This window comes from Notechis scutatus, chromosome 9 (genome assembly GCF_049901735.1).
Source record: "Notechis scutatus isolate UNSWTSFEM ecotype Mainland chromosome 9, rNotScu1.2, whole genome shotgun sequence".
NCBI classification, from domain to species: Eukaryota; Metazoa; Chordata; class Lepidosauria; order Squamata; family Elapidae; genus Notechis; species Notechis scutatus.
Window position 1 is genome coordinate 23,072,732 of NC_142017.1, and position 25,685 is coordinate 23,098,416.

At 51.4% G+C, this 25,685-nt stretch overlaps 1 protein-coding gene across 1 annotated transcript in view; it reads right to left on the minus strand.

Annotated features, from left to right (window-relative positions):
- The window catches only part of FHOD1 (formin homology 2 domain containing 1), a 33,841-nt gene extending 9,806 nt beyond the window's left edge, over nucleotides 1–24,035 (minus strand). Inside the window, 13 exon segments of the mRNA XM_087971874.1 lie at nucleotides 2,928–2,981; nucleotides 3,534–3,557; nucleotides 4,253–4,363; nucleotides 4,521–4,702; nucleotides 4,780–4,923; nucleotides 5,010–5,104; nucleotides 5,349–5,460; nucleotides 5,982–6,076; nucleotides 6,923–7,028; nucleotides 7,168–7,235; nucleotides 18,651–18,715; nucleotides 19,666–19,772; nucleotides 22,494–24,035. Coding sequence (XP_087828000.1) covers nucleotides 2,928–2,981; nucleotides 3,534–3,557; nucleotides 4,253–4,363; nucleotides 4,521–4,702; nucleotides 4,780–4,923; nucleotides 5,010–5,104; nucleotides 5,349–5,460; nucleotides 5,982–6,076; nucleotides 6,923–7,028; nucleotides 7,168–7,235; nucleotides 18,651–18,715; nucleotides 19,666–19,772; nucleotides 22,494–23,159 — 1,829 coding nt within the window. The 5' untranslated portion in view covers nucleotides 23,160–24,035.
- Nucleotides 24,036–25,685: the final 1,650 nt, after the last annotated feature.

Consider the following 25,685-nt stretch of genomic DNA (forward strand, 5'->3'; position numbering starts at 1 on the left):
CCTCAAAGTCTGCACAGGGCACAAAGCCTGGTGGGCCCGAGAGGTTCAAAAAAATCTGAACAGGCTTGAGTGAGGTGAAATTGATAGGGTGGAATTTAATGCGGGAAATGTAAAATTCTCCACCTGGGAAGGAGAAGCGTGAGGCACAAGACCAGCAGAAAAGTACAGGTAAAAAAGGGGTCTGGAGGCTTCTGGCGACCCCAAGCTAAACAGAGGCCAGCAGCGCCTTGTAGCTGCGAACAAGGCAAATGCCACCCAGGGATCGTGATCGGGAAGTCCTGTGTCCAGTTGTGGGCGTAAGGCCAATGACAGGCCCAGTGAGCCCAGAAGCGGCCACCGGGAAGACGGCCGGAAGGCTCTTGCTCCCTTTACCCTACAGAGGAGGAGACCGTTGGAGAGAAAGGTAGGATTGTGGCACCAAAGGGAGAGCGGATGTATCTTCTCTTCCCCAGAGAAGAGGAGCAGAGCCACGGGGGGGGAGGAATGAGGTCCATCCTAGGACATCAGGGTAACTTCCTGAATTCACAAGTTGTCTGGCAGTGGAACAGACGGCCACATGACATGGTGGGCTCTCCTGGGACATTTGTATTCAAGCGAAGGCCAGATGGTCAGAGATGCTGCGTGTATCTGGCATTCAGCTGGGGGCTGGGCTGGATAACCTTTGTGGTCCCTTATAACCTTATGACAATGTGGAAACACACAGAGGAACCCAGCTGGCCTCAATACAATAAACATTACCCATAAAGGTCACCAGTAACAATCAAGCTGCAAGCCAGAAAAAAAGTATTAAGGGTCTGACAGTTTCAGATGTAATCCCTGCCCTACCGGAATCCGGTGTTCCTGTTTGCCTTCATGCAAGGACACCTGAGTGTCCTCGCACAGGTAAGGCACTAGAGGATGAGGCAAGGTGCTGCACTCCAGAGCCGGTCTGCTCCAATGTCCCACCTGAAGACACACAGGTGGGCAATGGAAGGTGCCTCGATGTGCAGCTTCCATTGGGGCTGTCATGGCCATCGGGTGGCTCCAGCTGGTTTTCGGGTTTCCTGCGGGGCTGCCCTGTCCCGCCCAGATCTCTTCACCTGCCCCCTGTCCTCTCCTGGCTGCAGTGGGCACTGGCAGCCTTTCCTGCCCCCGGGAGGTCCTGCCCTGCCGCCCAGAGGCTGAGTGTGGCTGAAGCCAAAGGAGCTGCTGGGCCTAGGCCACGAGGGGGGAATGCCAGGGGAAGAGAGAAGGGCCCTCCTGGGCACAAAGGACGGACGCAGCACCCACAGGACGCCTGAAGGGGACCCCTCAGCCTTTCCTCCCAGCCAGAGCTGCGCACTGAATGCCCCCGCACCCATGGGGAGACCGAGAGTGCAAGAGAGACCCACAATCCTGTTCACATCATTAAACTTTTCTCGCTCTTCCCTCGGGGGATTGACAGGGTTGCCCTCCTCCAGAGTGCAGCCTCTGCCTGAAGCAGAGAAAGGGAGATCGGACGCCTCCCGAGGTCCAGCGTTTGGGCAGGAGCCGCTTCTGACCTGCACCTGTCCTGGTCCCCTCAGACTGGCCTCCAGGCCCGACAAACCTGGCCGGGCCCTTCGCATGGAGCCATGCCCGTCACTCAGCCCCGCCCACCACACGCCACCCGTGGCCTGGATTCCTGGACTGGGGGCGGGGGCCACGGCTGTGTGCATGCAAGGGCACACACGTGTTCCCCCAGACGCGCTCTCCTTTTTGTGCTCTGGTTCTGAAGGCACCTGCTGCTGTGCCAGCCAAATCATCTCCTCCAAGCTTTGCACCAGAATAACGGCCGCTAATTCAGCTGGGAGTCGGGATCCAAATCTAGGAGCCTCAGATCCCCCAGACCAACTGAAAGGTGAGATCCAGGCTGCCTCCCTCCCCCGAGATAAGCTAGGACACGCACCTGCGGCAGAAGCCCTGTCGGGCCATGCTGGGCCTCACCCCCTCCCTCCCTCCTCCGATGACTCTGCCAGGGGTAGCACCACAGTGGCCTCTCCTTCCAGCCCCCCGCTTGCTCTGTGCACAACGCCAGGCGTCCTTAATATCAGCACACCACTACGTGAACTTGAAAAAACCACTTCGGGGCAGGGGATTTATTTCAGCCAGGGGTTCCCAACTTCCCTGAAATACAGAAAAAGGATCCCCTGAGATTGACGTAGAGGCTAAACCACCGGTGGCCATGGGAAGGAAGGGGGCTTGGTCAAGCTCTGGGAAGCTGAGGGCAGCCAAGCGAAATACTCCCGGTTGTTCTCTTGAACTGAGATTCATGAAAAGGCCGCAAGAAAAGCGGCCTCCTGACTGCTGGCTTTCACTTTAGAAACGAGTTTCAATCCTAGTTTATTAAGGGCCTATTTTTCAGGTGTTTTTTAAATGAAGAGTTTCCCAAGGGGCATTTACCAGACAGCTGTTTGCAGGCAGGCAGGATTTGAATCGGGAGGGAAGATGCTGGACACATGATCCATGCGCAGGCCATGTGCAGGAGGAAAGGAGGAGAGGAGCATGATGCACCAGCCTGGCCCCGATGGCTTTGTAACAAGGACTGCTCTCAAACAAAATGCAACGGACCAAAGCTTTCCATTTTATACCCGTCTGGGTCTTATCAGGTCAGCGACCTGTGTGCACTGCCCTCCGCACCAGTCCCTGGGCAAGGAATGGCCACCGGGCCCCAATGGTTTTGGCTTAAAGCTCTTGCTGGCCCCTGGAAGGAAGCCTGGTCCCTAGGCAAACCAAGTGGCAGAAACTGCCCAGGGCTCCCAGGGGGCCTTTCAGCGACACCCAAGGGGCAACGTTAACAACATGTGACCTGGGAATGGATCCAAGCAAGCCCCTCTCCTGGGGCCCAGGACCAGCGGGGGGGACAGGAGCCGCTGGCTCAGCAGCTCCATCCAGGCCCTCCGCCTGACCACAGGCCACGCCGTACTTACTCAAAGTGCCTCAGAATGGGCTTGTCCCCACATACCGGGGGGGCTTCCTCTCGCCTGGGAGAAAAAGGGAATTAGTGCCAGTGGGCCCTCCTCCGCACTGTGCCACAAGCTCGGCCAAGCCAGCCCCCGAGGCAAGGGGGACATGCAGCAGGGGTGGGGCTGGGGGCGCTTTCTGGAAGGAGCCGTGCTCCCCCTGGCCATCTGGCCAAGGTAGCCACCGCTTGGATTCTGCAACCAAGGGAACCCAAAGTAGGGATGGAGGCCTCCCCGGACACAGCAGGGCGCCCCCTTGTGGAACGGATGGGATACGCTCTTCCCACCTGATTCTGCGGGGTGGAAGCGGGTGGCCCCAGGACGCCAGCTCAGCCAAGCGGCTGCCTCGGGCTCCTGGCAGCTGGAGAGGGCAGCGGAGCGACAAGCACCCCCAAAGTCCAACCAGGGAACTTCTTGCCCAGGAAACGGCCCTGCTGGCAGGGAGGGCAGCTCAACGCTGCCCACCCGCCTGCCACACCCAGGCTGTCGCTTACCAAGCAGAGGCAGCCATGACACGCAACAAGCCCCTCACTGACTTACACCACTGCACACCACACCCAGGCCGTCACTTACCAAGCAGAGGCCGTTTCGCGAAGTCTGGAAGAGGAAATAGCATTTAAGCCGGGCAGGTGCTGGAGAGCGCAAGAGAGCTGAGAGAAGCTCAGAGCAGCTAGAAAGAGAACAGACACACACGCAACCCCACCTGCTTCTCAACCCCCTTGCAGGGCCTGGGGAATCAGCCCGCCGGTGCACGCTGGCCCGGAGGAGAGGAGGCAGCCCGAAAGACGCTGCAGGGGGCCCGGGAAGGAGGGAGCTGCCCCTGTGCATCACACGCCATCCTCCCCAACCCTCGGAGCCTTGGCCCCTGTCTGGTGGGGGAGAGACAGACAACCCTCTCCTTCCCCAAGTAGCAGGAGGGCCCTGGGGGGGGCCCTGGGGGCCTCATCGGATTAGTCACCAGGCGCCACGTTCTGCCAGCTGCAGCAGCTGAGCCTCTTCCCCTCCCGCCCGGGCTGTGGCCCCAACCTGCAGCTGGGGGCCAAGGCTGCCACGGCACCGTCTGCTTGAGAAGAGTGAGCCTAGGGAGAAGGGCTCCCTGTGTGTGTCCCCCCCACCGAGAGAGAGAGAGGCACCCGAACCTTCCACCTGCTGGCAAGGGAGACCTCGGGACTAACGGCAGAGACGGGTCCCTGCCCAGGAAAACCCCAGGAAGGCGGCTCTGGGCAAACCTCCCACGCCTGCAAGCTGCCCCCGTCCCCCACAGTCCGCTTGGCCGCCCAGCCGGGACCTACTTGAAAACGCTCCTCTCGCCCAGGCCAGCCAGCTGCTCTCCTTCCCCAGGGCCCAGCGGCGCAGAGAGCTGCATGCAGGAGGTGCTGCTGTACGAGCCCGTCGAGCTGGGCCTGCAAGGGAGACGGGGGAAGAGCTGCAGCTGATCAGCCACTTGCACGGGGGGCTTTCTGGGCCCCCGAGGAGAGCTCGATTAAGGCTTCCACTGGCCAGCATGGCAGCCTTGGGGGGACATGTGGGGCCCCCATCCATGCCCCACGCCCAACTCACGGCTGCTCACGGCTCTCCTCCTCCAGGCCCGGCATCTGCGGAGGGCTGGGAAGGGCACCTCGGTCCTCCTCCTGGGCCAAGGAGTGCCGGGCGCCCTGCCGGCCCTCGTCCCCTCTGCGCCGCTCCTTGGCCCGGGGGCCCAGCAGAGGCTCTTCTGCCCCGTCCTCCTCCTTCAGGGCATTCTGCGAATCAGAGAGGCGGTCAGCCAGCAAGCAGGCACAGGCAGGCAGCGGGGTGGCCTCCCTCCGTGGGTCCTCACCTCGTAGAGGGCAAGTTGCTGCCTCAGGTCTGCGTCGGTGCCCTTGCTGGCCAGGTGGGCCTGGACGAGTCGCTCCATGCCCTGCTGCTCCAGACAATCTGTCACGTCGTAGAAGGAGTCCTGGTCAGGGAGGGCAGCCAAGGTCTGCAAGCCCCAACAGGACACAACCATTAGCTGGCCCCAGCCACCCACCCCGGGAAGTGCCACCTGCCCGCCCTGCCCGCCCTCACCTTGTTGATGAGTGTCATTGCAAACACCTGGAGCTCCGTGTCAGCCCCGCTCTTCTGCTCCAGGATGGCCACAAGGCGAGACCACGGAAGCCCACCTGAAAGGCAGGAAGTCAGGAAGGGAGGAGGAGGGGCTGCCTGAAGATCCCTCTTAGCATCGCCACGTGGGCAGAAGGCCTTCCGTTGCAAGAGACATGCCGGGGCCCCTCTTCTTCCTCCCCCCCCCAGAGAGGCGGCCTGCCCCTCGCGGCCCTTGGGGGCCACCCAAAGTGGTTTGCTTGATGAGACTGGAAGGTGGCACTTTCCAAGGAGAAACCAGGAGGCGCCAGGCTCTGCGCTCACCTCTGACCTGCTCTACAGCACCCACAGCCTGGATCAGCAGCTGGGCATTGGACTCGGTGAACTCCACAAAGACCAGGAGCAGCTTCAGGGCCGTCTTCACCACGAGGCGGTACTAGAGGAAGGTGAAGGGAGCTGCGTGAGCCGGCCTTCTCCGGCAAAGGCAACGAGGGGTGTAGAGATGGGCCCCTTCAAGCGTGGGCTGCGCAGGAGGGATACATGTCCAGCGCTTCCAGCAGCTGATGGCTTCTGGGGTCTTCCTTGAGCTCACGCCTCTGATCCCTCCCCCGCTGGGATTCTGCCTGGAGGCTCTGAAGGCCCAAGGTCTGAATTGATCCCGAGGACCACCCAGTCCAGGGATGCCCTTGGCGGAGGCGAGGCGTGCCGGAGGTGGCCTTGCTCCCAGGACAATGCCCTTGGACGTGCCGACTGGAGGGTCTGGCCACCCTAGAGAAGCACAGGAGCGCAATCTCCAGCTGCTCAGACCGCAGGAAGGATGAGCTGAGCCGGCCAGATCTCCTCCCAGGGCTGCTGGGGAGGGGATCGCCAGAGGAGATCCCGAGCGAAGGGTCTGAAGCCAGGAGTAAGCAAGGAAAACCCGAACGCCCTCTGCCGGCAGAGGGGACCTTCCCTCACCAGGCTGCCCGTCAGGGCGTAGAGCCACTGCAGGGTCTCTGGGTGCTGGATCACCCCCATCATCCCGTCCACGAACAGCATGATCTGGCTGAGAGCTGCAAGGCAGGGAGAAGAGCCATCCCGTGGGAGCCCCAGCGGCACTGAGGGCACCAGGGCAGGAGGGGGTGGACCAGGCTGCTCAACTCCTGGGCACTGCCTGGGGGGGGGGGCACTTCTGCAGAACATGCAGCCAAAACCCTCCTGTGGAAAGCCCCCCCCCAGACGGACGGGCGCATCCAGGTGAAAAAAGGGCTAATTTCCAAAGCAAAGGTGAAAACCGCAGGGCCTGGGAGGCAGAGGGTCCCCTGGGCCTTGGCCCCTCACTGGCCACGGAGGGCAGCCCCGGCTTCTGCCCTCACCGGCACAGAGAGTTTGGCGGGGGGGTGGTGATCAAGGAAGCCACGCGGATGCCTGCAGAGAAGCGCAGGAGAGTCCCTGGGAGAAGGTGGCACTTCCCACACTTGGGGACGGGGGTGGGGTGGGGGGGAGGGGTAATGGATGGACAGCCCCCCCCCTTCCTCCACCAGGCACCCAAAGTCTACCTTGGGTCTCCTGTGCTTTGTTGCTGCACCCATAAAAGGGGCGGGGCCAATGCCCTGGACCCACTGAAAGCTGCCCAGCCAGCCGCCTTTCTCAGAGCAGAGGCAGAAAAGGCAGAGGCCCTCCCCTCCCCCACTCAAGTGGCTGGTTGTTTACTCAGTTCTCCACCAGGGGGCAACATTGGTGGGAGAGAACCGCAGGGATGGCCCCTCCTCCCTCCCAGGGGCTTCTGGCCCCCTTCCCCCAATTTAGCCCAGATCCTCCCTCGGTGGGAGGCAGGGAGGTGGAAAGAGGGGCGAGGGGAGCACTCCCTGGCCTGGCCACCCGCTGGGCCGCTTCAGCTACCCAGGCAGGCGCCTTACCCCGCAAGATGTAGTTCTGGTAGTTCTGGTCGGCTTCGGCTCCCACCGAGACGAGGCACGTCAGCCCTTCGGAGTTCACAAACTCCGGCACCAGGTCCTTGTCCTCCTGCAGCCCAAAGGCAGAGCCTGAAAGACCCCCCCGAGGCCCCCGGAAGCTCCCCTCCCTTGGGCTGGGCTGCCCTGTTCCTTGGCCAAGGCCCCGGCCGGGCTCTGGGAGAGGAGCAGGGACGCTGGCAGGGCCTCACCTGGAAAAGCTGCTTGAGGGAGAAGAGGGAACGCCTCAGCTCCGGGCCCTTGGAACAGTACAGCTTCTCTGGGGGAGAGAAACAGGTCAGGCTCTGGACTCCTCCCACGTGCACCCCACCAACGCCTCAGGGAGCCCATGCCGCAGTCGAAGGGGTCCCTGGCCAGGGGGGCTAGAAGGGCGGATGCTGCAGAAATCAGCTGAAGACAAGCTGGCTTCCTTTGATCAGGGGGTGCCTTCCTCTGAAGAGGCAACGGCTAATCCAGCATTTCCCTGACCAGAGAGCCAGCTTGTCTCCGGCCAGTTTCTGCAGGGCTGCCCCTTGAAAATACCAGGGGACCAGGGAGCAAAAAATAGCGTTGATTTAAGTTAGCCAAGGCACAACCAGCACAATTCCCTCTGATGCTGTCAGCCTTCAAGATTTTCTTCCTTTGCTTTGCATCTTTCGGCTGTCATAAGTAATGGGGGGAGGAGGGGGGACATGGTTAGGCTTCTACCCTATGCTATGCGCAGCTGCAACTCTTTATCAAAATATGTCAAGGTCAACAGAGGCCTCATCACCACCTGGAGATGCCCACATGATCCCACATGACCCAACTTTTTATTTGGTGGACAAATTAAACTATTGTGGGGAGGAACGTTGCCATCACTTGGTATATGTGATTTACGCGCCCATTTTCTCAGATTCAGAATTCTTTTGTTGCTACCACTTGACTTCCAGTAAAAGATACCTTTTCTCTGATTAATGGAGTCTAAGCATTTCTTTCCTGGATTTTGAATGGAGGATGCATTCGGCCGTTCTAGAGAATTGGGGTCCCATGGGTTCTACCCCAAGACAAGCCAGCTAAGATCCAAGTTTAATTGTCTGCACGTGGATGATTTGGAAGCTTCGTCCTTCAAGGCTAGTGGACAGGGGAGGGCAGTGGAAAGACGCTTGTCTCAAGAGCTCTGAGGAAAACGCCGATACCCCCGCAGTGGACCCCCACCGTCCTGGAGAGACGGTGAGTGAAAGGAGCGCATCCGGTTGATCCCAGGGATGTCGCAAAGTCCCTGGTTGATCCCGGAAAGTTCCTACAATCCGGCAGTGGTGGGAAGCAGCCATTAATCTTGAGCCGCTAAGAAGCTGTGCCGGCCTCTGAACAGAAGAAGAACAGAAAGAAGAAAGTGTGTCAGTCTGGGTGAGAAATTCCTACTTAAAAAAAAAAAAAAAAAGGTAGAGGAGTACACCAAGTGAAAGATTTATTAAAGAAAGAAAGAAAACAGGAAAATTAAGGCAGCAGCAAACGGCGAGTACTGTCAACTTTATTTGGACTCTTTATTTTTAACACAAAAAAAGGAATACTTTGTTTGCTTCTTTGCTTTGAATAGCTGGACTGGACTGAACTTAAAATCAAGAAGAAATTGAACTTTTTTTTGTTATTTAGTTTAAAATTTCTGAAGTACTTTTTTTTCCTTTGGCTTTTCTTCACTTTCAGTAGATACCCTGTAACTAAGATGACAGCTAAGCAATACTGCCATCTAGAGGTCACAGGGGAAAAAACAATAGACTTTAAAGATTGAGCTATTTTGACTACATAGAAGTGGAGAAAGATAACAAGCCAGCACTGAAAACAGGCGCTGCTCTTATAAAGCTGGTACACAATTTGAAAGTTGAATGAGATAAAGAAAAAGAAAGAACACTGTAACTTTGGTTAATATATATGCTTTGGTGTTTGGCTTTCTGAACTGATTGAACGTTACACTGAGATTCTGGTTCACTTAGTGACATGGATTTATAAATTACAGCTAGTATCTTTTCTTTTTTTCTTTTTGTTTGGTGCTTATTTTTATTTCTGCTGGAGCGTGTGTTGGATTTATTTTTTCCTTTATTTTCCTCTTCTTTGGGCTTGTTTTATTTTTTGGCCCAGTTTCTCATTGTGGATTAATTTTGGAATGTTGGTTTTCTTTTTCTCTACTCTTCCCCCCCCCCTTTTTCCCCCCTAACAAGTGGATTAACAATTGGATATTGTTTTTTTTAAAACAAGTGGATTAATGTTTTGAATTTCATATATTTTTACTACATTTTTTTCTATTGGATCTATAGTCTCCTTCTCTGTTATTGGATTCTCTAACTATCTAATAACTAATAATATCATTATTTTTGGGTTTGTTCCTCTTTTTTCTTGGATAAAATTGGATTAAGGTAGAGAAGAACCTGAAGATTTATTTTTACTTTTCCTTGGGCTTTTGTGAATGGATTATAATTTGATTTGATATGAGTAAAAGAATTCCTACTGGATTATCAATTCCTACTTCCTCATCCCTGAGCCCAGCTGGTCAACGATCAATTACAATGATATTTCGGCAGGAGAAAGATAAAAGAAAAGGAGACTTCTATGCAAGAAATAAAACCAATGTTTCAAGTAATACAAGACCAAGGGAAGCGTACAGATGATAGAATGGAAAAGTTGGAGGAAAGGATGGAGAAGATGGAAGGAGATATACAACAGGTCTTAATGATATATGGAGAAAAAAATACAGAAGATGGAAGAAAGAGGTGATAAAACAGATAAGAAAGTAGGAGAAATAGATAATAGATTGACAATGGTTGAAAAGGAAAAAGGGAAAGATTCAATATTCTGAGATGGAAAAGGCTGGTTTCTACTTAAGATTTCAGAACATTGAGGAAGAAAAAGGATAAAATCTTAAAGAAATTATGACAGAAATATTAGCAGAACCATTGGAGATGACTAAAGAAAAAATGATTGATGGAATGGATGAAATATACCGAGTATTCACTAGATATGTGATAAGAAATAAATTACCCAGAGAAGTACATGTGAGATTTACCAAGAAAACAATAAGCACAGAGATACTGCAGAAGGCAAGAGATGACTTATTGAAGTACAAAGGAAAAAACATTATAGCCTTGAAACAAATACCAAGGAAAGTGAGAGATTTAAGAAGAGAATACCAATTTTTTGACTAAGATATTAATAAAATAAAAAAAACTATAGATGGTTGATTCCGGAAGGTCTGACATTCATCTGGCGAGAACAAAGACACAGAATAGATTCGGTGGAAAGTGCAGAATTATTCTGCAATGAATACTTAGGAGGAACAGAAGATGAGAGAGCAAGAGAAGAGGAACTCAAAATATGAGCAGAAATGGACATGGAGAAGAAACAAAGGGAGGAGAGGAGACAGGAGGAGGGAGCAGTAGGTGGCCAAATGATAACTAAAGAACCAAGAGAACAAAGAACAACAAGAGCAATAAAGCCTACTTATAAAGTTTAAATAATGGAAGAGGAAAAGAAATTGATTTCTATAAATATAAATGGACTAAATTCGGCTATTAAAAGGAAAAAGATATTTCATAAATTAGGAAAATTAAACATGGATATAATCTCCCTACAAGAAGTGTATATTAGAAGACAACATGCACATTTGTTGAATTGTCCTAGAATTGGGAATATATTTACATCATTGGCACAACAAAGTAAAAGAGGAGTTGTTTTATACATTAGAAATACAATTAAAGCTAAGCAAATTTATACAGATGAAGAAGGAAGAATATTGATGGTTGAAATAAGATAATAATTTAAAAGTACTTTTAATTGCAATTTATGCTCCCAATAATCAGCAAGACCAATTTTATAAGAAGTTACACAATAAAATAATTGAACTGGAATATGATAAGATATGCATCTTTGGAGACTTTAATGCAATTGTAAATACAGAACTGGACTATAAAACACAGAAAATAAACAAGAAAAATAGAAAAATATTACCCAAATCTTTTTTTAAGATGGTGGAGGAGCTGAGTATTAAAGATACATGGAGAGAATTGAATAGCAAAAATAGACAATTTACATTTTACTCAAATATACATCTATCATGGTCAAGAACAGATATGATTTGGATGTCAACAGATTTAATACCTAATATTCAGGAAGCAAATATTGATACAAATATATGGGCCAATCACAACCCAATAAGGATTAAATGGAAGGGACAAAAGAAAAGGCTAAGATGGACTTTGAATAATTTAATTTTAAAAGAAAAAGAATGTATTAATAACCTGGAAAAAGAATTGGTTTTCTTTTTTAAAGAAAATAAAGTAGGAGAAACTTCATTGCAAAACATATGGGACACTATAAAAGTATATATCAGAGGTATGATTATAACCTATACAAGAAGAAGGAACATTAAAAAGAGACAAACACAACAAATTCTAGAACAAGAACATAAGAAATTGGAGGATTTACAAAAATATCCACAGCACAAAAATATAAAAAAACCAAATGGACATAATTAAACACAAAATTGGACTAATGGAAAAAGAAGAACTGGCGCAAAAGATTAGAGGGGCTAAACAGAATTATTTTGAAAACGCAAATAAACCAGGTAGATGGCTAGCATATAAACTGAAGAAAGAAAAAGAATCAAAAAGAACACCACAATTAATAGATGAAAATGGCACGTTATGTTATGAAAATAAAGAGAAGAAAAAAAATAGTACAGAGGTACTATGAGAAACTATATGAACAAGAGGCAATATTAGAAAACAAAGTACAGCAATATTTACAAGAAGCAGAATTACCGAGAATACCTGATAAAATAAAGACCATGCTAGATGAGAAAACAACAATGATGGAACTGACAGAAGCAATAAATAGACAAAATACTGGGAAAGCTCCCGGACCAGACGGGCTACCAGCTGAATTCTATAAGACAATACAGGAAGTAATCTCTATTACAGTGTTGGAAGAATTGAATGAGGTTCTGACAAAAAATAAAGTACCAGATTCATAGACAGAGGCAAAAAGCTTTAATAGGTAGAATAGGTAGAATTAAAATGAACACATTGCCAAAAATATTACACTTATTCCAGACGATTCCAATAAGATTGAAAAAAAATACTTTGAAGATTTAAATAAAATGATGCTGACATTCATTTGGCAGGGGAAAAAGACAAGAATCAAGATAAAACTACTGCAGGACGCAAGGGTGAGAGGGTTTTTTGGACTACCCAATTGGGAACTATATTACCAGGCAACAATATTGATGTGGGTGAAGGAATGGATTCTATTGAAAAATGCCAGATTATTAACGCTAGAAGGGCATGATTTACAATTGGGCTGGCATGCATTTTTAGGGTATAAAGAAAGGTACATGGGTATTTTAGGAGACACTACATTAGGGATGCTTTATTAACAGTATAGGAAAAAATAAGAAATTATCACTATATGAAAATATCAGTCTGGTTATCAACATTAGAAGCTTTTACATATCCACAGATTTTTAAAAAGGAACACATTATTAGATATGAAGAAATTTTAAATGAAAAGGGTGAACTCAGAACAAAGCAAGAATTAGAGTTACAAGGGATAAAAATGAATTGGTATTCGTATTTGCAAATACATACAAGGTATGAAAAAGATATTAAGATGGCTGGGTTTTATAAGGAATTGACTGAACTGGATAAAATCCTAACAGGCACTGACAGTTGATTAAAAATTATATGGTTACTTACTAGGAGTGAAATTAGAGGAAGAACAAGTTAAAGAATCAATGATTGCGTGGGGGAAAAACTTTGAATATGGACTTGGATAAATGGCAGATACTATGGTCTAGAAACTATAAATTAACTATGTCAACAGCTTATAAAGAGAATTTGTATAAGATGTTTTACAGGTAGCACTTATCCACAACAAGAATTGCCAAGATGTTTAAAGGTAAGTCGGCGAAGTGTTAGAAATGTCAGAAGTTACCAGGATCATACTACCATATGTGGTGGACATGCACAGAAGCTAAAAAGTATTGGACTAGAATACATATGTGGCTGGAGAAAATGATGAAACAACCTATAGAATTAAAACCAGAGACATTTTTATTGGGAATTTTGCCTGAGGGTTACAACAAAGAGTTAACCTACTTGATTATCAATGTATTAACAGCAGCCAGGATTGTATTTCCACAAAATTGGAAAAATGAGAAAATTCCGATGGATGAGGAAATAATTAAGAAAATAATGGAATGTGCAGAAATGAGTAGATTGACAATGGCAATTAGAGAACAAGAGGAAAAAGATTATTATAAAATTTGGAATTTATTTTATGAATGGTTAGATAGAAGAGTAAGAAATTGAAATATGTAACAACAGTATAATATCTATTGTTGATAATTGAATGAGTTAGACAGAGTAAGAAAATGAATATGAAATATATTATTGAAAGTCAATAAATATAATGTTAAGGCTAATACAGTAAGTAGATATGTGATATAAAATACTGATTAGAAGGATTATAAACATATATAAGTAAAATATGTATGATAATGGTGTTATGTGCATAAAGAAATGTGTACCCAACTGACACACTTATGAATAGAAAGGTTTTATTTGTTTTTGTTGTTGTTATAAAAATAAAAAATTTTATTTAAAAAAAAAGCTGGTGGATAGATGGGCCCCATTATTGCTCCATGGGGGTCACCTGAGTCAAGGGGGTCATTAAAGAGGGATTTGGTTACTTCCTTGAGCAGAACACCTGGTAATGCTCTGCCCAAAGATAAGCCACCATTTTCTCTTTAAAAGGCAAAGATGCACAGGGAATCTTCAACTTGCGACCACAGTTGGGCCCAGATTGTCCGTCACTAAGCGCAAAGTCTTTCAGTGAAGCACCCCCAATTTCATGGAGATCTAGTAACCCCAGGCACGGCCACTGCCATTCAGTGCAGCTGGAGGAGGGTGCCCTAGTGACTGGGGGGTCTGTTATGCTGAGATCGCGGGTGAAGCCCCACAGGTACGGGATCCCCCCCCCGCCCAGGTTGGCTCTTATGCACTTGGGATGGGGGCACTGCCAGGTGGGGAGACTGGGCGGGCAGAGTTAGGGGGCAACAGGAACACTTACGGGAAGCTGTTACGGTGGGAGGGGAGGAAGCTTCCCTCAGGCCCAGCTGCTCTCGCCCCAGGCTGGAAGGAGCCCTGGCTGACCTTCCTGGCATCGTTCTGAAGCAACCCCTCCCGACCCCCAAACCCTAGGACTTGGATGGGGCACCTGGGCCTGGCATCCCAACCAGCGAGGTCTGATTCCTTGACTTTGTGGAAGACAAAACCTACTTATTAAGTCTTCTTCAACAAATCACAGAACGTGCCTATGTCATACAAGACTCTAGACTGCTCTCAGGAACACCTGAAACCTAAGTTAAAACCAACCCTTCCCCACTCAGGTGCCAGGCCAAGCAACTCCCCCCCCCACCCGTCTCAACCCTCTCCTGGCCCAATATGGGTGGGAAGAGGCAGGTCTTAGCTCCTGGAAGGCTAAGAGGGGGGGGGGGTCCCTCAATCTTCAGCAGCAGGCTGCCCCACAGGGCTGAGCTGGCCATAAGAAGGCAGGGCCTTGGGGGCAACACTTATGGGAGGGGTCTGGAGCACACCCACCCGGGAGGGCAGGCAGGGAGAGGCAGTCCCAGAAACAGCCTGCTGGGTGGAGCTTCCAAGGCACCTTGAGAGGCAGTCTGGGGGGACGGGGGGAACTGGGAATCAGTGCAGCTCAGGCCGCAAGAGGCTTCTGGGGTGAGCCAGAATTGGGGTGCTGCCACTGGGCCAGTTGTAACTTCAGGATGGTCTCCAAGGGCAACTCCACCTCCAGCATGTTGCAGTAACCCAAACAGGAGGTGACTCAGCAGAAACAACCGGATGCCCCTTCTGGGCAGAGTTGGGGGGAGACGCTAGAACTCCCTTTTTCCTGCTGGCCTCCTCCAGCCACCAAATGGGTGCAATCACAGGACCATTTCTCCCCCGGAAACTCAGCAGCCAAACTGGGCTGCAGGAGATCAGCAGGAGTGTTTCCACTATGTTGCTGGTACATAACTGACATGCTGGGCCAGCTTTGATCCTCACAATCCTGGGTTGCCACCCTCTGGCGCCTCACAGGCCAGGGAGGCGCGCTCTCCCCTTTGAGCAGGAAAAGCACCTGCCAGTCCTGGCTTTGCACAAGCCCAGCAGCCCAGGTGACGCTACACCCTTCCCAGGTGCAGGAGAGGGGGGGGGGAGAGGAGGGGCAGCAGACCCTCAAGGATCACCTCCTCCCCAAAAAAACGCTGGTGGGGCAGCTCTGCAGGACTCTGGGGATCCCTGGGCCCACGGACAGCTTGGCTCCATTCCCCCGAGGCAGACCCCAAAGCACAGGCCGAATGGATATGGCAGAGCTGAGCCCAGAGCTGAAGGATCCCCAAGAGAGATCACCCAGTGGATTCCCACTCCCTGGCGCAGTGCCAGCACTCCACATGTGAACTGATGGCAGCCTGTGGAGCCCAGCCCTGGCCCAGAGGGACTCCTGCCCGAAGAAGAATGGCCCAGCCTGCCTCCCTTCCTCTTCCAGCTCTCGCAGCACCAGCCTGGCTTGGCCTCCCCGGGAGGAGCTGGTGCAGCAAAAGGGGGCTGCCTCACCGGAAATGCGGCTTCCAGGAAGCAGGAAGGAAAGGCAGGCAGGCAGAAGCCAGAAGGCCTGGGGGGGGCTGCTCCCTGCAGGCCCCAAAGGCAGACAATAGTGCCGCCCTTTGATCCTCAGCGCCCCCCCCCTTCCCTGATCCCCAAATAGCCACAGATCCCCCCCAAGCCCCACCCCAAAGCTGAGAAATTAAAAGACTAGCGAGGAGGAGCCCAACCCAGACACCCCCACCACCCACCAGCACCCCCCGGCCTCCAGAGTGGCTCTCCAGGTGACTGTCCGGCTGGCTCAAGGGGGTGATGGGGAAGGCCTGGGCAGGGGCAGCATAAACTGTCTAGAAGGAATTACACAGACACGCACGCACGCACAGAATTGCAGAAGCTTTTATGAACTAAGACCCTTTCTGCCAAGGTGTGAAGACAAAGAACCCAGCATTTTGCTGCCATTGAACCCCAACATTTGCATGGGGCTCCCCACTTTTCTTCTTCCTGCAGCCCCCTTTTCCCAGTGCCTTGGGTCCCAAACCCACAAACAGCCCAGAGTGGGGAAACTGCTCCCAGAGAGGGAGCAGCCGCTCTGCCTCCTTCAGCCCTCTGGGACCAGCCCGGCCAGGGTGCAGACCGAGAGTGCGGCCCCACCTGGAGGGGCCCACAGAAGACCCTGACCGGGCAGGGCAAGAGTCGGAGCTGGGAATGGCTCCTCTGGACGGCAGGGGCAGCGCACGATGCCTCTCTCCTCTCTTCCAGCAGCCCCTTCCTTGGAGGGGACTCGTTTTTTGCTATTCACTTCCTTCATTTAGTTTCACGTCCGCTTCCTTCTTCAAAGGTGGCTCCAGATAGCGCATCCCGAAGCTAATAGGCTAAAAATAGCCACAGCTGCCCAGCGCTGAGAGAGTCTCGCCAGCAGCAGCTGCTGCCTTGGTGCTTCCCCCACCCCGCGGGTTCAGCCAGTCCTCCCCACTGTGGGGTCACCTCAGGACGTCCCCTTGGGTGGCTTGGCCCCTCCCCCAGCATTTCTGCCACTCTGCGCCTGAGCCCCAGGAATCTTCCTTGGAAAGTTGGCATGAACACAGTCCTGGGAGAATAAACGCCAGCCCTCCCGAATCTTCAAGTGCCCGGAAATGGATACATTAACTATGGAGCTAAAAGGGAAAGCTGACATGGAATACAATGCAATATGGGAAAGATTGACAATAGACATAAGAATAGAAAATGTAAGTAAATAATGTATATAATAGTTATGAGGGTATGGAAGTAGTGTGTATTGAAACATTGGATAGGATGTATAAATGCATATATATATATTGGCACAGTATTGTTCAAATAGTAATAGTATTATGTATAAACAGAAAAACCCAATAAAGTGTTGCCAAAAAAAGAAAATAGTAATAGAAAGTTGGCGTGTGGGCGGGGTGGGCAGGCGGCCAGGCCTGCACAGGCTGACTTAGGAGGGAAGAGCAGAGAAAGAGAGGGAGGGAGGGAGCCCCCAGCCCTAAGGTCAAGGGTCACGGCAGGGAAGGGGTTCTGCTGACAGCTGCACTTTGTCTGAAGACCCCACCCCGCCTTCTCAGGGACAGAAACCGCAGGGCAAAACCAGGGTGCGAAGCAGCAGGAAGACCGTTTCCCTTTCCTCAGGCATTCATGGATGAAATCCCAGACTAACGATACGTACTTAAAAGCAAAAAAGCCCCACCTGAGTCATCAGCCGGCCCACCATCGTCACACAATCCAGCCTCTAAACCTGGTAGCACAGCGGGACCTCGGGGCCCAACACTGCTGGGGCTGCTCTAAGCCCAGGGATGCTCCCAACAGGCCCATGGCCAAAACAGGCGTGGAGGGGACCCTGGTGCGCCTCTGGCATCTCGGACGGATGGACAGACGGACACAATCCAGGGAAGGCTCCCGTCTTCCCAACGCAGCTGCAGGTGCTCAAAGGCCCGATGGCCGTGACCAGGCCTTGAACTAACCGCTGGCAGAGCAGAGGGGCAGGATGGCCACACCCGTTCCTCAAACAAGAGCCACCGTCCCGGGAGGAGCCCCGGGTGGCGCTCAGCCCCTGCTCAGGGGCAACGATGGCAAATCCCAGAGCCCCCCTTCAGCCGGTCCCTCGTCCCCCCAGCCCAGACTCCAGCGCATCCCCAGCGCAGAGATGGGCCTCATCTGCAGGCGACCGGTAGATCCTCTAAGTGTTTATACTATCCTTCAGGATCAGCACCTGCTCCGCTTTACAAGGGGCTTTCTCTTGAAACCTCCCTTGCTGGGCTAAGAAACCATTCTGTCTCATTCTACAGCGGGCAGAAGGAACGGCCCCAAGGAAAAACCACCCCCAGCACTGGCCAGATAAACAGGGCTTCAGCTGGGCCAAGCAGCCAGTTTGAGAAGACCCCCTCCACATAAAGGGAGCGGGGAGCACAAACTTGCACAAGGCTGCTCACAATAAAAGGAGTCCTGACCTTCTTCACCTGGTCTGCCTCGTGGACTGACGCCCACCATTGACCACCCAGGGAAGCTCCCAAACCAGAAACCTGGAAGGAAACAAGCAGCCCACCAGATTCCCTGGTCTCCTCAATGCCTTCCCTGGTGGCCACCTCAACCCAAGGGCAGCAGGCTGCCTGGGGCAAAGAGGCCCCTTTTTGGTGCTCCTGGATTGTCCATGAAGGAATCTGAATCCAAACCCAAGCGGGGAAGGGAGGGAGGGAGGGAGGGGAGCTCCATTTCGCCGCCTTTCTTGCTGCTTTCTACTCCACCTCTGCTTCTCCCTCACCCACCACATCCCCCCGGTGGTACAGACCTGTTGCTCGCTCACCCTCCAGGTTGTTTCTTCCTCCCATTCTCCCATGCCACCATTCCTCACCCTGGATTCATACCAGTTCTTCCTGCACCATTGTCTGCCAATTGCTTCCCCGTTAATCCCAAGGCAGAGATCGGTCTTTCCTACAGCAACTGTCACAGGGTTCACGTTTCCACCAAGATCACCAACGTGACTGAAAGGTGGGGCAACCACTGGCCCTCCAGAGCAGCCCTTCCACGACCCAGGCCCAGGCGGGACTCACCGATGATGGCATGCACTCGGACTGAGAGCTGCGTGCGCAGGAGCAGGATTGGCCGCCTCCCTTTGCTGCAACAAGAGGAAACCAAGTAAGGAAACCAGTCAGGACCAAGAAAACCCCCCCCCAACACACACACACACACACACACACAGGGCCTGCCATCTGCTTCAACGAAAGGCAGCGTCCAGAAAACATTGCATGCAACTCCTCTGCTGCATGAAATGCGTGGGTGCCGGTCTGCATCCGGGTCCAATTCGAGGTGTTGGTTGTAACCTATAAAGCCCAGGTGGTATGGGGACGGGCTACCTACAGAACAGGCTTCATCTCATCACATCAGCACCTCCCACCTGGCCTGGTAGGAAAGGCCTGTTGCAGATCCCGTCAGCCAAAGGATTCGGACGGAGGGTCCAGGCCATCGCCCATTTGCCCCCATCCGGGGGCATATCTTGCCCCCCAGAAGTGAGGCAGCCCCCCCCCCTCTCTTGAAAGGAGAGCCTGGAGCCCAGGGGAGCACACAGCTGCAAGGCTGGTTAGCACATGGAAACGCCCTTCCCTCCTTTTAATTCATTTTTAACATGATTTTTAATTCATTCTTGCCTCTTCTTAAGTTTTTAAACCCTGTTTTTGTATTTGAATATTTTATTTGTGCAACAACCAGAGTCCCCCCGTGAGGAAGTTGGGCAGTTTAAAAATCTGATCAACAAACCACCCAAATAAAAATAGAAGGGTGCCCAGCAAATGCTAGGCCTTCCCCTGCAGCCAGCAACTGGGGCCAGGGAGGAAAAAGGAGCTGCAGGTGTGGGCACCATGCACGATGAACTGAGCCTCCTCATGGACCGGCAAGCACATGGCGCCTGCTTGCCTCACGTACATCGAGTGTAACTTCTGACATTGAGAGGTGTCAAGCTGAGAGGTGCTTCTCCTTCCAGATTAGAACCGCCAGATGCGGTGGCCTGAAGTGCACAGGAGGGAAGTTTTCCAGTGCAAAAGGCGGTAAACCCCCCCAGCAGGGATTCACCTGATGTCTTCATAGAAGGCTTCCAGGTCGTCCTTCTGCTCCAGCAGTGAAAGCTCCAGGTCCAAGTAGTATCCGGAAGGCAGCACTTGCAAGGCGCAGTCCTCCAGCTGCAAGAGGCACATCTGGATGTTAGCCAAGCACGGAGCGTCTGCTCCGGGATCCCTCCTGGCCCCTCTCCCAGCACGGGCAAAGGCGGTGCCTGCATTGGCACCTAACCCTGGCTCCTTTGGAGGCAGGGCCGGATCCCGCCCTCACCTCCACCTGTTCAGGTGCAGGACCAATCCCAGGCCATCAGATGCCCTTTAAGGAGGGTGAGAGCCCCCTGCCCATCCAGCTGGAGCTGCTCAGAAGGGAGGAGCCAGGAGACCCCACCAGATCCCCAGGTCCAGCCTGGCCCCCTGCCTGCTTTCCTCTTTTTGTGTCCATTTCAGAAAAGCAGATGTGGGATTGGAAGGAGAATTTCTTCCCAGCACCGAAGAAAGAAGAACCAGGGCCTGCAAGCAGGGAGGCAGGAGTTTGCAGGCACCCATCCAGACTCAGGGAGAGGCCTCCAGCTCAGGCAGGGCTCCAGAGACCCGGAGGATGGATTTGCCCCCAGCTCTTACTGGAGCCCCCAAAGCTTCTGTGGCCCCTAAGAACCTCCTGGTCTGGCCACAAAAAAGGGCCCCAGGGGGCGAATCCGGAAAGGAAAGGGCAGCCCAGTCAGTCAGGGCCTCACCCGGGGCAGCCTGGCACTGAGGAGGCAAATGGAGAGGAGAGGAGTCAGCAAGTCAGGAAAAGAACGGAAGAGTCCGAAGGGAAGAGCAATGAAAAGAGCAGGCTTCCTCCGCCTGCCTTACACGAAAGAAAAGCTGAGGAAGTGGGGGGAAAGTCCCTTAAAGGAGGGAAATCCCAAACTTCCAAAAAGAGTCTTCAGAATAAATCCTGTGGCAGACAAGGAAAGTCAGAACTGGAAAGCCCTGGACACCAAGAAGAAGGGACAACTCAGCCTGACTTCAAGGTCAAGAAAGAAAAAAAGACATGGACAAGGAGAGAAATAAAGAGATCAAATGGAAATTTACAACCAAAGGAAGAGCACTTGAGGAGCCAAAAAAAGCAAAGTTAAAAGTTGGAAAGACTGCTCTGAAATCTTTTCCATCTTTAGAAAGAGGAGGTGACTCTGCTGGAAAGGGAGGAAAAGAGGTACCGTTTGGCACCTGCTCAACAGGAAAGCATTAATTAGCACGATCCCTCGATTGCTCGTCTGGAAACCTTTGCAGATAACAAAACTGCTGACTATAACAAATTTAGAGACAGGGTCAGTCAGAAGAGAAGGACAGCAGAACGTAAATGGGTGCTCCCCCCATGTCTCCAATACCATAAATATGTTACTGTGTAATAATGGCAGAAGTGGAGGAGATGATGATGTCAGGAAGCTAAAAACTGTAGACTTGAGATAAGCAGCCACTTCCATTTAGTTAATAGAAAGGAAATAAGACTTGTGAAAGTAAAAAATGGGAAGTAGAACAAGTCAAATTAACGTAAAGTATTTAAAAAGTAGAGGTAAATATCAACAGGCATATTCAGTTATCTGAAAGTTTATGGGAAAGAGATGGAAATGGCACACAACTTGAATAAGAAGGAATGGAGAATGCGGTAGAAAAATGAAGAAGATATTAGTCTTAGGGAAAAACCTATGCAGAATCGTGGATGTTTTATTCAGACATTCAGTTTTAATTATATAAAATATTTTGTCCAAGTTTCAATAAAAATTGAAGTATCTGAATGCAGCCAAGATCAGACTAAAGCAATGATCTTTCTGGCTCTGAAAGGCCAGCTATGAAAATGGGGCACTAAGAATGACCAAAAGGAAGGCAATAACAAGATGCTTCCAAATTATTTATTTTGCGGCAGCTACTACCAAGAACGTGGGATCTGCAAGCAGTCCTCCGTCAAATGCCCTGCCTGCTCTCCAAGACGAGAGGACAAAGCATGCAAAAGCTGAAGCATGTCAAGGAATGGACGATGGGCTAGGAGAAAACCAATTAGGCTTGGCAAGATTGAGGGAAGTTGGAAGAGATGCCAATGAATAAGTCAGATGGGCAGCATCCAAGATTAATGGAAGGGCTCAAGTGGGACTGAAGAGGGCAAACAGTTGACCATGTGACCACAAGGAGCTCAGCCCACTCTGAGTAGCTCTGGCTAAGCAAGCCTGCCTGCTCTGGCCTTCTGATGGGTAGGCTAGCCGCCTGCAGGTAGGTAAATGCCACAAACAGGTGTGCGCCACAGCCTTGTCGTCACACAGGTCAGATGTTGGGCCGCATTATCCGCCCTATCCTGCGCATCCGGTGAGGCCAGAGAAACGCCGCCTTTGGCCAGGGCTCCTCTGCCCGTTTCACGGAAGCCCCGGGCAGGCCGCTGGCGCTCCGTCCCCGTCCCCGTGGCCCAACGTTTCTTCCTCGGCAGCCGGCCCTTCCAAGCGCTTCGGCTGCATATCACTTCCCGCAGGCTGGGCCGGCCCTTCCGCGGTTTCAGCGGCCCAAAGCCGGCGGGCAGCGATAAGAGCCGCCCTGCGGGCCCCGCGGCGGGAAGGCCTTTCCTGTTTGTGCCCGGCTGTTTTTAGCAACAGGCGCAGAAGGTCGCGGCCCGGAGCGCGTCACCCGAGCCGCTCAGAATAGAAGCCGCCCCAGCCAGCCCGGGGCCGCTGCCCGGCTCAGCTCGCGCGGCTCCTTTGGGCCGAGTGGCCGGCACCGACCCGCCGAGGGTGCCCGGGCATCGCCCACGCCCGGCCGGGGCTCCACGCCTGGCCTCCCCTCGACTTGCTCCCCCGCCACCCCCGAGGCGCTCACCCGCAGCGGCGCGCCCAGCAGGCGGAGGAAGGCGGGCACTTGGGCGGCCAGCGGCAACGCCTCGGCCACGGGCGAGCTGGGCGGGCGGCGCGGCTCGGGGAAGGAGGCGCAGCAGAAGGGGTCCCCGTCCTCCAGGTACTGCAGGCGGCACTGAACGACGCCCGGCGGCTCCGGCTCGGCCATGGTGCGGCGGCGGCGGCGGCGGATCTGCGGCGCTCTCCCCGGACGGACGGAGCTGCGCCGGCGGGGCGCGCGGGCGGCGCTGGCCTGGGATTGGCGAGGCGGAGCTTCCAGGGCGGGGACCCACGAAGACCCCCAGCGGCGGCTCCGGCGGCTGCGGCTGATGCCCTGCGCGCTTCCTTTCTTGAAGGCCCTGAAGGTTGTGGAAGGCGGCGGGGCTCCGGTCTGCGCCCTCCAGCCCAGCAGAGGAAGCCGCCCTCCGGACCCTGGACCGGGAAGGCCAACGTGGCCCTCTGATCTCGGGGCCCGGGTGGGGGTGGCGCTGGCCCCAACTCCGGCGTCCTGGGGGTGGGGACTCCTGACTCGGCCCCACTGAGGAAGGCTCAGCACAGCCCGAGGAGGCGGGTCTCTTTTTGCCCAGCGGGCATCGGCTCCTCTTTCCCAGCTTCCGTCCCTCCGATGGGCTGCTTCAACGGTCAGCCACATCAGAAACTCCGTTTTAGCAGAAGTGGAAAAGAATTAAAAGGAAAAAATGGTCGCTTGGCATTTGATACTCCCTTTAGGCCACGTTTTGTACCTTTTTTTCTACTGCCACATTACCCCAATAAATTAGAGGTGGCTATTTTTTAAAATATTTTGAAATTAAAATTTATTCAAGACGGTACAAAAATGAAGCCAACTTCCGAGGAAGCAGCCTGGTCTAGTGGTTAAGACACTAATTGGTTCCCAATTGGGCTCTGAGCCTGATGCCCAGCCGGTGAAGAACACCAGACATGAGGGGCGGTTTTTCTTTCCTTGAAGCGCCCCAAGAAAAGGGTCCTGGCCAAAAATGCCAAGGAACCTCGAACAATAGAATTAAGAATGCTGAAACATTTTCACTAAAGCAGAAGACGGGGTATATAAAACAAATACTCTAATAAACATTTTAGTAACGATCTAACAATTGACCTCCCGATTCCTAAGCCTTGGCTAATGGATGTTGCAGGAGTTGTCTAATACACCTTCTATTTGCTGCAGGTCATCCCTGTTCTTAACTTCTGGCTGAGCTATGCAGGATGTCTAACTCCTCGTTGCTGTTATCACTTCTCTAACCACCTAGGACTGGTACAATTGTTACACGTGCATATTCTCTGTGAGTTCTTGCCAGACAGACTCCACAATTACAGACATCCCAGTTTTCTTTCAAGTGCATATGCCACAGCCTTGCTTCCTTTTAGCAACCCACCAGACCAAGTTAGAAACCAGGAGACTGAGTTCGAGTCCAGCCCAGGGCATGAAACTTGGCTGAGTGTCTTTGGGCCAATCGCTTTCTCAGCCCAAATAGGAGGAGGAAGGAATGTTAGGTAATCGATGCCTTGGGTTATTTATAAAAACAATAAAGGATAAAAATAAAAAAAAGTACCAAGTATTTAAAACATGACTTTGTGGCCCACTCAGTCAGGGTGTGAAGCCTGCCCGAAAGTCGCAGGGCAGGCTGGGCTCAGTGGCACGGAAGGAAACCAGGCGTTCCTCAGGGAAGTAGAGGGGGGTGCACAGAAGTTGTGCTCTTTAGGGCTTCCGGTTTTGCGTGGCTTCGGCGGCAGCAGGAATTCGCGACTGTCCGCGATTCCTGCTGCGCTTGCTGCCAAGGTGCCCCCGATCCAAATGGGTCTGGGGGATATGGCTGCCCTGTAGAGGCAGCCAAAGAGAGTGGGGATCTGGACAGGGGTTTGGGGGTGTCGCAGACCCCCTCAGCCGGAAAAACCCCTTTTTCCCAAGGTGGTGGAGCGGCAGTCAGTAATGGCCGCCACAAAGAAGCCTGCAGCCGGGTAAGATTTGTGCTGGAGGAAGCAGCAGAAGTGAAAGTGCTGGCTGAGCTGGGACAATAACAACTCTTAAATACCCTGGAAACTGAATTGCTTGAATTGCCTGAAGGATACATTGTTTCCCAAAGAAGATTGGAAAGTGGCGGAGAAAGCTGTCAAGGGAAAGTTTTTTTTCTTCACTCTCCCTCCCCATAGAAATAGCAGACGGAGATCTGGAAAATCTACTTGGGCACCGAAGGTAATTCAATTTGAAATTTAAAGCCAAGGGATAAAGGATTTCTGGACATTGGATTTAAAAACTTAAAATTCTTTCTATGTTTTACAAGGGGAAGGGAAGAGATAAAGACTTATTATAAGACTGTACTGAAGGAGACTACTTTGAGCCTATAAGAACAGGATTAAAAGACATTAAGACTTCTAGAAGATCATCTTGGAACTGTGTATTTAAATTCTACCCTAGGAGGTGAAAATATAGAAAGAAGAAAGTGCTAAATGAAACTGCTTGCTCTGATTTGGTTTGCTTTGTGACTTTGAGATTTCTGTGAATTTTTGTTAAAAAAGGGGGGGGGACTAAAGACATTAGGGTTGCTTCAAAAAAGAAAGAAAGAAAAAATGGCATTATCTTTTGAAGGACTGCAAATGGAATTTCAAAGACTGAAAAAAGAAGATAAGGGCTCTTCTGGATCTATCTTTCACTTTTTAGAAATGGCGATTTCTACCTATCAAGAAATACGACAACGACAGGAAGACTGGGATGAAGGAGAAGAAGCCATCTTTAATGGACAAACACACTTAGTGGAGGAAGAAAAGCGGAAGGGGGGCAAGGAAAAGATGAACTTAGAACTTAAAAAAGCAACCAAGAAAAAGAAAAATGAGATGAAAAAGCGATATGATGTCAGAAAGCAACAGAAAAGAGAAATACAACAGAGAGGGAAGATTAAGAGAGTGAAATTGGAGAGATGGGGGGGTCAAAAAGTTAGAATGGAGAAGAAAGAAAGGGGAAAAGGAAAGAGAAGTCATAAAGGCTTTAAACAAGATGCTAAAAAACGAATTTTTTTCAGAGATAAGGGGTAAGATAATTTTATAAAAATGATTCTGCAAAAGTACATAAGAATGTATTGTAGACATTAGTATTTGAAGCTGAGTTAGAAAATTAGAATATTATATGATTTAAAAATGTATTAAAGGGAAGCCATGATTTAATTAT